Here is a 12,759-nt window from a genome sequence, read left to right as displayed (position 1 = left end):
AAATAAGTTTGTAGTCATAGATGTGTCTCTGATCTGTATAGCAGAGAGGACTATAGGCCTAGTCTCCATTCTTGTGCATGATGATTATACTGAAGCCTCCCATAAGGTTGCTCACCAGAACACTACTGACATGTACCCTATTTATGAATGTGTCTCTCTAACAGACTGGCTCATCTGTAAATTCAGGTTAATATTTATAATACTGGAGGATTTGGGCCATGGTATTGATTATAACCGTGTTCTTCTTTTTTTGCAGCAATGGGTCGGTAGAGTCCATGAATTTGCTCCTGTACGAAGTTGGTGGCAATATAAGTACGTGATTTTGATTGCTGGCATTTTAAGTGGGGGGCGTTATTCTAGTGGGTCAAAAGGGCAGTTGGCTGGTTAAAGGCAAGAGCTGCTCCGGTTGGAATGAATCTGATGAGCAGCACAGGAATGTCCAGCCTTGGATTTAGGACCATGGAGATTGCAGTGTATATTTCCATGTGATCACACATAAAGAGGGCTTCCCCCTTGCTGTGGTTTCTCTCTCCCTGAAATCTGTGTTCATCAGCACAGGAGAGGGAAATAATTTCATAAGGGCGGAGGAATGAGTGAAATGTGTGCGTGTGGGGAGGGGGGTAGATTTTTCTGTTCAGCACTTTAAAAAAAATCTCTTTGGATGAACCTGGAGACCAAGCCCTACGAGGAAAGGCTGAGGGGCTTGGGAATGTTCAGTCTGGAAAAGAGGAGGCTAATGGGAAATATGATTGCTCTCTTTAAGTATTTGAAGGGCTGTCATTTAGAGGAGGGAAGGGAGCTGTTCCTGTTGGCAGCAGAAGATAGAACTTGCAATAATGGGTTTAAATTATGGGTGGAAAGGTACTGGCTGGATATTAGCAACATTTTTTTTACAGTAAGAGTAGTTCAGCGGTGGAATCGGCTGCCTAGGGAAGTGGTGAGCTCCCCTTCACTGGCAGTCTTCAAGCAGCGGTTGGATGAACACTTGTCAGGGATTCTTTGGGCTGATCCTGCATTGAGCAGGGGGTTGGACTAGATGATCTGTATGCCCCCTTCCAACTCTATGATTCTAATCCTCATGTTAGAGCTGGCCTGGACAGCAGGAGCTTCCCAATAATGTGTTAAACTCCATGAAATGTATTTAAATGGTGTAGGAATGGAGGGTGGCTGGGTGGGTATTCTGCTGCTCATCAACCAGACAAATTTGTTATCAGGAGCCTCAGTTTTAACAATCTGATTGATTCTCAGTATGATTGTGTTTCTAGGGCTCTCTATTTCCCCCCACAAAAGTATCCAATATATGGCATTCCTGATGGTTGAAACAAACATGGCTAACATCATAGATCTCAACCACAGAGCAAAATGTAAGCTGTGCATGCATGGCTCAGATCGGGGCCATGTGGGAAGGAAGGAGGGAGTTTATCCCTTCAACCCTTACCTGGTTTTGTTAATTGAAACCAGCTTTCCTACACTGTTTGCATATCAAAGGAAAAATACTCCTACTGCTAACCATGAATGAAGTCTGGTTTCAGTTAGCAAAACGAATCTGGCTTGAAGGGTTAAAAGTAATTAGGGGCATTCACTGAGTGGTAGGGCATTTGCAGAAGGTTCAATCTCTAGTTCAAAAAGATCAGGTCATAGGTGGTACAAAAGACTTCTGCTTGGGACCCTGGAGAGCCACTGCCAATGAGAACAGACAGTGCGGACCTCGATAGACCAGCGCTTTTATGTGATTGTGGGTTCAGATGTCTCCTTCCCTTCCTGCATGGTCCTGATTTTGAATTGTGGTTGCATTTGCAATTTACTTTTTACAGACTAACAGAGATCTGTGAGCTTCATTTCATCTGTTTTTGTCCCTGAGAAGAGATGCTTAGGATGTATTCCTCACACCCATTCCTAGCTGTTCACAAATCCTTCCAGAACCTGATGTGGCTCCACCAGGAGTCCATGCCTTACTGTCTTCCAACAGCTGCCCAGACTGATACGAGACAAGGTGTGAGGAGTTTGGAGGACTTTGACTAAAATTGTTCACATTGATTCTCTTTTTTCCTTCTTCACCTACATACCACAGTAACATTTTGCTTCACCTGTACACTCTTGAAAGGTGGAAAAATTTGAAAGCAATTAAAGCATTTTTAGGTACAAGATGGCTTGCTCAGCTTCCAGCTTGGGGAATAATTCTTCAAAATGTGTTTTTCTTCATCAGGTGAGCATTGCCTGGACCCAGACACGTACCTCTTAGACCTGTACCATGTGAATCCCCACGCAGAATGGATTATAAGGCAAAACCCGTCCTTTCCACGAACACTCTAGGGAACACGTCTGGAGAAAGGAATCGAGAGACACTGTCCTATTGAACCCAGTGCCCAAGGAAAATATCAGGCATAGCATATGCTTGAGATCTTTTAAATGGGCTAGTTGACTGTGTGGGGAAAGTAGCAGTTTGTTCAAACTTCCATATCAGCTTGTAGGCAGTCCCAGAGAACTTTTGGTTAACAGGATATATGTGGCATTTATAACTTGTAAAAATTGATTTCCAAGAAGAAGCAGTAGAGGGGGGGATAAAGAGAGGCACATCCTTGAAGAAACTGACAGGAATCATCTAACTTTTGAGATTTGATTAATCCACTGGAGAGACTTCATATTGGTTGAAGAAGATATTGCGCTCATAGTTAACAGCTGGTGGTATTTTTTTATGAAGTTGCCTGCTTCCTGAAGGAATAGGACCTGTAGGATGTCTGCAATTTTCCATTTTGCTTTGTTACGGGGTGGGGGGTGGGGTCTTAGATGACAATCATGCTGCCCAGAGCAGGGAAATAGTTCTGGGAAATTTGCCTTCAGAATGCCGCTGTCCAGGTTAGTGGTGTTGAAGTATTAAACACAACAATAGATGTGGAACGTCATCTTCTATGATAGATTCTAATATTACTTTTCTACTTGGCCACACTAAACCACCTCAGTATTATTACTCTTTAAACATCTCTAGTTTCAAACTGGATTTTACATCCCGTCTGGCTTCCTAGGTGAATATTTAACCTTTATTTAGTTACTACTTGTAATAAATTTTTTCTAACAAAATTCCAAGTAGAGGCTTTTTCCCCTTTCGTCATACCCTTAAGTTTTCAGTGCATAAAAGATAATTTGTAAACACCTGAGCCATATGTTCATCTTATTTTTTCATATCTTTCATATTACTTTGATATTGAATTTTTTAAAATGCTGTTTTTGACAGTATATTTATCAAAAACCCGTTTGCATAGGTGGTTCCAGAAAATATGTTGTGAATGTTGCTTTATTTGGAGTTTAATATCCTTTCTCCCATTTCCTTACCTTTTATGTCTTTTTTTAAAAAATAGTCAAAATAAACATTTAAATGTGTAGATTGTTTGTCAAAAAGTTACAGTTCTAGGTGCTCAGCATCTGAAATCTTAAGTGAGTCTATTTTGCTTTTGAAAGGTCAGTATGTGACACCTTCTTATGTCTTCTGTTATGTCAACTACTTACTGACTGATGTGCTTACAAAAACTCCACCCCTCTTCAAAATAGAGTATCAGCTGTGGATTGCTGCTGATGTTGTCAGAAGGACAAAATCAGAGTGTGCCACTGCTGGAAGCATGTTCTTTTGCGTGGCGTCGGATTTTGCAGAGCCCAATTAACAAAGGTTTCCAGGCTTGGGGCTAGGGCAACTAAGCATTAACGCACATATTCAGATCCTTTCTTTAGGTTGTGAGAAAGACTTTTTGCATCTTCTTCCACTTAATTTTTAACAGAACAGTTAAACACTCTTAAGATACAGCCATCTACAATGTAGGGAAATTGAAGACAAGACTATTCAAGGAAAAGGGATTGTTGTTTGGGGTTAATGTTCTTTCTCACTATCCTAATGGAAAACTAGGGGCATGTTTTAGAAGTCCAAGTGTCCCTTTTTCCCTTAAAAAGGAGCTTTGAGAATGTGTGACGGAAAGCTGAGAAGCACAACATGATTTAAAATTCCACTGGGGGGCAGGGAGGAATTGACTACAGATAGGTTTGGAGCAGGAAAACGGTAGACAGGTAAAGGTATGGGGAGGAAGTAAACCATTTTTCTGCCTCCCTTCTTCCCTGTTATACCATGGAATGGATTGGTACAGGGATCCTGTAGCCAATTAGAACACAGCAGAGATAGTGTGTAGGCTGGTTGACATAGACTAATAATCTGCAGGATTCTTGTATCCATCTGTTCTAAGGTGTGATTTCTAATGTATGCACCTGTATGTCAAATCTTAACTGTCAATTGAGTTGCCCATGAAATCCTGTCAACATGATGTAGATACAGCTCACTCTAGGTATACCAAACAAAAGTAATCTAAGCCAATGCATTCAGTACGAAGTAATCTGCACTAAAGTTGTGACTTTGTGTGGTGCGTGAAGATCAGCATAGCAGAGGACATATTTTTGCCCAGTATGAAAGAGTGTGCAACGTGCCCTGACCAGGCAGTGAGGAATAAAATCTAATATGTTAGTGCTCATAATTAGAGCAAGAGCAAAGTCATGGGTCAGATCATTGCTTTCTGAAGTAGGAGGACCACCTTGTACTGTCAGCGTTCTTTTTTAAAGGTCTGTGATCATGTTCAGCCTGAATAAAGCAATGGGAACGAACAAAGACGACTTCAGTAAACTCCATGGATGCTAACAAAACAACAGCGAGTGAGCATTGTGACAATTGATACAAGGGGATCAATAAAGGGACTAGAGCTATAGCACTTGACATAAAGGACTGTGCAACCCCACTCCTGTCCATAATATTGATGTTCTTTGAATGTGTTTCTCTACATAAGAGAAATTTTGTCGAGAAGTTAAAGCAGGGAGGCACAAAATGTAAAGCTAGCTCGCATATGCTTTTTTTAAATAAACAGTTTATATTAACGTTTTAATGTGGTATTTAAAACAGCATATCAATAAAGAAATAGATATATTTCCAAAATGTCTTCCTTCCTGTCATGTATCACTGTTCGTTGTCAGTGGCTGGATTTCTTTGGCAATGAAAGTTTCCATTGTGTTAAACCAGAAGAAAAAGAACTGGTTTTGAACTTGGCCCAAAGAGCAATCCTAGGGGGTTATCACACTTTGTATTCCCAGTGACGTATTAAGAGTTTGAAAATGTTATAAAAAAACATTGCTTTAAAGGGTTTTTTGGATACCACAGCTTATAAATGGTTGGAAGACGTCTTCACAGCTAAAGGGGCCAAACAAAGTGTGAACAGTATTTTTTATAACATTTTCAAACTCTTAATGCATCACTGGGAATACAAGTTCGGTAACCCCCCTAGACTGGTTGAATCAGCAAGGAGGTCAGCAAACGCATAAGGCCTTAAGCAGTCGCTTGAGAGGTTGACCAAAGGTCACAGGTGCTCCTGGAGTCTGAGGTGAGTCAGCTTCTTGATCTAATACATAAAGAGTGGCTGAAGGTGGTGTCTGAAGAAAGAGTGAGGAGTTCTTGGAATTGGTGAGCTGCTTGCACCAGTGATGCATTCACTTCAAAAACTTTTCGAATACATGAATTTTGAATATGAGAAGCTGATTTAAATGCCCATTTGTCTCTTAGTCTGCTTTTACATGAGTTCTTTGTTTTCACTCTCATTTTCTTGCTGTAATTCTCATTTGAAGCCAATGACAAAACACTGCTTTTTGGTAGGGTAAAACTGATGTTAAGTACTGGTGCTTCCTGCCGGGTGAGCATTTTCTTTTGAATACTGAATGATTGAGTTATACGTTATGTGGCATGCAATTGTGCAGCATGGGAAAAGAAAATGAAAACCACAAACGCTTTGCACAAACAATCCTGAACTGAGATAGGGTTAGATTCAAAAGTTACGTGAGCCAAAGGCACTTCTTGAATGGAGAGAAGGGGAGACACAGCGTTGTGTAGTGGTTAAGAGCGGTAGACTCTAATCTGGCGAAAAGGGTTGGTTTCCCCACTCTGCCACGTGAAGCTTGCTGGGCAACCTTGGGCTAGTCACGGGTTTCTCTGAACTCTCTCAGCCTCACCTACCTCGCAAGGTGTCTGTTGTGGGGAGAGGAAGGAGATTGTAAACTGGTTTGATTCTCCTTAAAAGGTAGAGAAAGTTGGCACATGAAAACCAACCTCCTTCTTAAGTGATGAGAAGGGGTTTCCTTTCCATAGGCCTCCCATTTGAGCTACAGCCCCCCATGGTGCATTCTATGCTTTTGATGAGGGTTCTCTGAACCCCAAGTAGCTTTTTGAGTGGTGAAAAGAGCTGCAGAAATGGAGGGTGGGAAATATGTTCTTCACGCAGTTCTGTGAATTTGTAATTAAAAACCTAGTGGGATTGTCCTAATTTACATGTAGAAAAGCCTTTTGTATCTTGTATTATTAGGGTTCTCACACACACCCCATTCCAAGGACATCTGTAACGGATTCTTCGTACAGCCATTCTGCTGCTTTAGCTAAAAAGCCCAGATGTTTGTCATCTGTTTGCTTTGAGATATACACGCACAATAAGAAATGGCATGCGAGAGCATTGCAAAACATTGCTTAACATTTCTTCATGTCTCCGCTTCCTACCTGGTTTTTTTTTTTTTTAACATGAGTATGGCTTTGGTCTGGAGGGAAGGCAGCATAGCTTGGTCTCCCAGGTCTCGGAAGCTGAGCAGGATAACACATGAAGCTGCCTTCTACTGAATCAGACCCTTGGTTCATCCAAGTCAGTATTGTCTACTTAGACCGGCAGCAGCTTTCCAGGGTCTCAGACTGAGGTCTTTCACATCACCTACTTGCCTAGTCCCTTTAACTGGAGATGCCTGGGTTTGAGCCTGGGACCTTTTGCATACCAAGCAAAGGCAAAGCCCCTCCCCTACTTGGATGGGAGAGCACCGCAGAAGACTCTGCAGAGGAAGGCACTGGTGAAACCACCTCTGCTTCTCGCTTGCCTTGAAAGCCACTTGCTGAGGTTGCCCTAAGTTTGGTTGTGACTGGGTAGCCCATAGGTACCCGTGGCTTTGATCTACCAGAGCATTCCTGTGAGCAGAAATACTTCCACCTCTAAAGTATTACTTTCTCGCCTCCTGGTCTCACTGCAGCCCAAAATGATCTCCAAACTGCTGTTCCTTGGGGTCCCAACCCCTCAAAGATGTCCAAGCAATTAAAGGTGGGTATCAAGGTTCCACTTCCCTTATGGTTTGGACCTGCAGCTGATGAGCTTGTGGCCACCGTCCAGGTTGTTTCAAAGTCAGTCTACTTCTGTTTCCAACCTGAGTGATTTACCAGGTCAGCATCTACTAGAAGCATTCAATGAATTTCCCAAGATGGCCTGTGACTACCTTCTAACATGGATTACCACTGCTGTAGAGCATTCGCTCTGTCAGGGAGAGTGATCCATATACTGTCTGAAATGGTCCATCGGTTTGTAAACATAGAGCCAACTATATGTATTCAGTGTTGAAGCCCAAGGTATCTCTCTGAATTAAAAAAAAATCCATTTAGTCAGCCCTACAGACTCCTGACTGGCTGTGTGGGTGGCTGTTTCGGACCACGGCCCTACAGTTAAAAAAATAAGTCAAATCATGTACGCACACATAAACTGCAAGGCTGAAATCACAGGATTCTTGGTTCTTTGTGTGGAATTGATAAGGGATGCAAAACAGTGCCTCGGAGAACCACATGAAGACTAAGAGGAGTTGCAGCAAATTGGTGTCTGTCAGGTGCGGGGCTGTAGAATCCTATAATTAACCTAAGTACATGTCTCCTACTGCCTTCCATTACAGCCGTTTTATGCATTGATGTAAATTGAGGTGGCAGTTCTCGCCTGTGCTGATGACACCGGTGAGCTGTTCTCCGGACACAAGAGGCTGCCTAAAAGGGAAATAATTGGGTATTATTTATAACAAGCCAACAGTGGTGGTTGATGAGCGAGAATCCAGTTTACAAGAGACAATCAAGGATATTGCATTGTTTTTTTCCGAAAAGGGTGGAGGGGAGTCACAGGGGTTCCCTAATAGCCCTTCTGACTCTGCTTCGTGTCCTTAGCGTACATTTGTTGTTGTGTTGCATTTATTATGATCCACTTGTTATTATCCCTAATTATTTTCCTTGGGGGGAGGTCTCTTACTAAACAGCCAAATTTGTGGCTTGATGAATACTCAGCTGCCTGCATTTAAGGTAAAATTACTGCAATTAGCAAACTGATCAATCCCGGTAGTTGTTCGACTGACTTGGGACAAAACAAAGGGACAAAAATGGGGGCGGCTTAAGCGACCTCAAGGCAGGGAAGGCAGTAAATTTCAGGACGGACAAAAGTGGTGTACAGATAAAGCTTCCTTGGAACAACAAGACTGGCAGAACTGCACATATTTTTTTCTCTAATTTGGTTATTATGCCTTCATCCAGGGCACCTTGTAACATTTCTCAGAAATTGTACTGGAATACAAGAGTAAGGGGGGAAGCTCTGTTTGTAACATGTAGCAGTAGCATCTCCTCAAGTTGGCAAGTTATTGTACAAGCCAGCATATGAATTGGAACTGATCCAGCCTTTTGTCACCAGCAGGCAGCTCATTTTGAAGTGTAAGTAGTGGAGCGGATAAGATTTATGGCAAATTTCAAAGCCCTGTTCAAGATTAAATGTCAAAAAAGCAGTATATTTGTGAACATGTGTTGGTTCTTATTACTTTGTGTATACTCAAATACAGTTTTCCAAATAGAGGAGAAAATGCCCCTAAATCAAGCTCTTGCCAACCAGTTGCCTTTGGCAACTTGCACCGGTGTGAATTAAGCTGCCTTATACTGACTTGGTCCATCTAGCTCACTTCTGTCAACACTGATTGGCAGAGGCTCCCCTGGCAAATAAGGCTCTTTTCCAACACTTGTCTCTGGAGGTCCTTTAACTGGAAATGGTGGGGCTCAAACCTGGGATCTTCTGCATGCCAAGCATGTGCTGTACCACTGAGCCATGGCTTCTTCCCAATGGAAATAAAAGCCATCCTGATTTTCCCCAGGATCCAGGATATGTAGAGGTGCATAATCTCAGAACATGGCAGTTCTGTTTAGAGGTCATGGATCATAAGTACTAGTAGATGCATCCTTTTTTTGTGTGTGCGTGTGTGTATGGCAATAACATGAATGAAGAAGAAAAGGTATTAGTTACACCTGTAAGGCTAATTGTGTTACCTTGTCTTAGTTCTATGTTCTTTGGGAGCCTCTTGTTTTCTACAATATTCCCAATTCTTTCTGTACATGGAATATTAGGAGTTCTGTAATGATGTGTAAAGGGGAATTAGTGATCATTGTAAGTCTTTAACATGTTTTCCAGTCCTTGCAGTCACTTTTTTTATTATTCCGACTTTACCACTCAAGCTCTTTGGAAGGATATATGATTCTCACAGCCCTGTCAGGAACATGAGGCTAAAGAATGGTGACTAGCCCAATGAAAATTTCTCATGTAATTTGTCCATTCTGTGGGTTGGATCCAGCACAAAATTTCTGCTTGCTCTAGAGCTCTTGTACAAGCAGAAATGCAAGAAAAAGACCATGGTAGCCGCCTTGCTAAGTCAAACATTGTGTTCTTGCTTGTGCTTTTTGCTTGTACAAGATCTTTTGCCACCAGTTGTGCAACAAAGTATCTCACCAAAAACTCCTGATGAAGCTTAGCAGTCATGGGCTAGGAGGATGGATCTTCTTATGGATTAAAAATTGGTTAAATGACAGGAAGCAAAGAGTAGAAATAAATGGACAGTTCTTGCAATGGAAGTAAGTAAGCAGTGAGGTCCCACAGGGATTGGTATTGGGCCCAGTACTATTTAATTTGTTCATAAATCATCTTTGAACTAGGTGTTGTCAGTGTAGTGGCGTAGTTTGCAGATGATATAAAACTATTTAGGATGGTGAAAAACGGGGCTGACAGTGAAGAGCTCCAGGAAGATAACCACAAATTGGGTGAGTGGGCAACAATCTGGCAAATGAAGTTCAATATATGTTAATGTATGGCGATGCACTTTGGAACAATGAATCCCAGTTTCAGGTATATCCCAATGGGGTCTGAACATGCTGAGACTGAGAGGGGAAAAGATCTTGGGGTCATAGTAGATAGCTCAATGAAAGTGAAACCCAGCGTATCTTAGCAGTAACAAAGGCAAACCTATGCTGGGGGTTATTAAGAAAGGGGCTGAAAATACAATGGCCAATATTACAATGTCCCAGTATGGATCTATGTTGCTGTCTCATTTGAAATACTGTGTGCAGTTCTGGTTACTGTATCTCAAAAAGAGCACTGTAGAGCTGGAAAAAGTACAGAAGAGGGGGTTGGAGCATGTTTCCTATGGGGAGAGCCTGAAGAGTCTGGGACTTATCAGTTTAAACAAGAGATGTCTAAGGGGGGCATGATACAGGTTTATAAAATTATGCATGGGGTAGAAAGCATGGAAAGAGGATTTTTCTTCCTCTCCCAAAATACTAGAGCTTGAGGGTAGAAGTTGATGGGCAGTAGATTCAGAATGAATACAACCAGTGACTAAAATAAGGAATTTGCTGCCAGCATGTAGTGATGGCCACAGACGTAGAAAGATTACCAAGTGGGATTAGACAGATTCATGGAAGAGAGGTCTACCATTGGCTGCTAGCCATGGTGACTAAAGGGAATCTCCATGTTCACAGGCAGTCAACCTCGGCCTCTGCACCCAGTTGTTGGCTCTCCTGAGTCTGGTTGGCCATTGTGTGAGACAAGAAGCTGGACTAGAAAGATCACTGGTCTGATCTGGCAGGGATGCTCTTATGTATTTATGATCGGCGCACTATAATATATAGGGAGAAAAGTGTTAGGGGTTGCACAAGAACTTGCACGAGCAGAACTGCACTAAGTCAATTTCTGTTTCTGTTTGCACACTGCTTTTCCAAGGCTGTATTTCTAATGTTAAAAAAAAAAAATTTTTTTTTTTTTGCACAATTGGTTTTCCTTGAATGAAATGTGGGAATCCCAGCCTGGTAAACAGGCTCCTGAACTGTATTATTAGCTTAGCTAGTCCTAGAAAGAACACCAATGATTAGGATCTTAGTTTCCTCTTCCTTTTTACATGCTTTAAAGTTCCACTTTAGATTTCTTGGGGGCCTATTTTGAAGAACTGAGTATAACTAGATTACTAGATGGCTTGTGAGGCCCCTTCGAACTCCATGACACTGAGAACCCCACCTCAAATGGCCCGATAAGACCTCTTACTACAGCTGCCATTTCTTTTTCCACTGGGCTAGCAACTGGGGATGCAGTAAGGACCAGATAACTGCCTAGAGTTCTCTAGCTACTATGGCATTATCTCAGCTAAAGAGAAATGAACATCAGGTAGGACATGGCTGGGGGGAAATACAATGAAAATAATATAATGCTATTAAAAAGGTAAAGGATGCTGGCATCAGTGCTAGAAGGTCTTTGGAAAGGAAAGGATGGGTAAAAGAAAAATAATATACTGCAGACTTGGGTGACAGCATTGGGAATAGGGTTGCCAGCTCCGGGTTGGGAAATACTTGGAGATTTTGGGGGTGGAGTCTGAGGAGGGCGGGGTTTGGGGAAGGGAGAGACCTCAATGCCAGAAAGTCCAATTGCCAAAGCAGCCATTTTCTACAGGGAAACTGATTTTTATTGCCTGGAGATCAGTTGTAATAGTGGGGGAACTCCAGCCACCACCTGGAGGTTGGCAACCCTAATTGGGAAGATGGCAAAACGTGACCTTCCAGTGTTTCACTGATTGATCAAATAAGCTACAAAGCAAGCCCACTCTAAATTTACAACTGTTGGGTCAGCTGCAATTGCTTTCCAAAACTTATTTGGCTTGGCAGGCACAAAAATAACCAATGTGGTGAATTTATACCATCACAGCAGTAATGTCACACTTTTGGTTCAGTAGCACACCATTGCTGATTGGGTAGGATGGCCAGGTCCCCCTTTGCCACCGGCGGAGTCTGAGGAGAGTAGGGTTTGGGGAGGGGAGGGGCTTCCATAGAGTCCAATTGACAAAGTGGCCATTTTCTCCAGGTAAACATCTCTATTGGCTGGAGATCCACTGTAATAGCAGGAGATCTCGAGCTAGTACCTGGAGGTTAAGCAAAATATTCACCAATACTGTACAATGAATGCTAGACAAAACTAACAGTAAAGGGCTCAAAGGTTTGTTTGAACTGATTGTCATAGTACCTCGGGGCCCTTTACTGTTAGTTTTGTCTAGTACCTGGAGGTTGGCAACCCTACAGTTGGGCTGAGGGGAGTCACCATTTAGAAGACTATACGTAAAGTTTTCAACTTAAATTTGAAAACAGGCAAAATCCAGAAAAAAAATATATTTCTTTCCCTTAAGTAGACCACATTTCTGTCATGAACTTCTATAATCTGGCATTGAGAATATATGGAATTAAGAATATATAATTCATTGACTTTGATGAACAAATTCCTGTTCTGGGGTAAAAAGGAAGCAAGGATCGTTGTTGGATTTAAAGGACCGATTCCATGTACAGCTCTGTGCCTTCTTTGGCCACGTGTGTTTTTCTCCGTCTCATCCCAGCTGCCCTCCATTTTGGAAACCTGCTACTGTGAATCCGTCAGACATTTTGCTGCTCATGTACAATCTTGTTTGTCTGTCACTTGCCATTGGGCTTTTTCTGCCCAAACGTGGGAGGCATTTGTGTTTTGGAGGGGGAAGTTGCATGGCTGCTGTAACTGTCGCATAAATGCAAGGGGAACCGGTGTTGAGCCGTCAAAGGCGAGAGCCAACAGCGTTTGAAAG

At 42.2% G+C, this 12,759-nt stretch overlaps 1 protein-coding gene across 2 annotated transcripts in view; it reads left to right on the top strand.

Moving 5' to 3' along the window:
- Positions 1-2,330, top strand: part of ARHGAP40 (Rho GTPase activating protein 40) — a 52,365-nt gene extending 50,035 nt beyond the window's left edge. For both annotated transcript variants that reach the window (XM_056844273.1, XM_056844272.1), the window contains exons 14-15: positions 257-312; positions 2,207-2,330. In XM_056844273.1, coding sequence (XP_056700251.1) covers positions 257-312; positions 2,207-2,313 — 163 coding nt within the window. In that variant the 3' untranslated portion in view covers positions 2,314-2,330. The remainder of the gene's footprint in view (positions 1-256; positions 313-2,206) is intronic.
- The last annotated feature ends 10,429 nt before the right edge of the window (positions 2,331-12,759 follow it).

Source organism: Euleptes europaea, chromosome 2, assembly GCF_029931775.1.
Source record: "Euleptes europaea isolate rEulEur1 chromosome 2, rEulEur1.hap1, whole genome shotgun sequence".
NCBI lineage: Eukaryota > Metazoa > Chordata > Lepidosauria > Squamata > Sphaerodactylidae > Euleptes > Euleptes europaea.
This window is presented reverse-complemented; position numbering and strand designations above follow the sequence as displayed.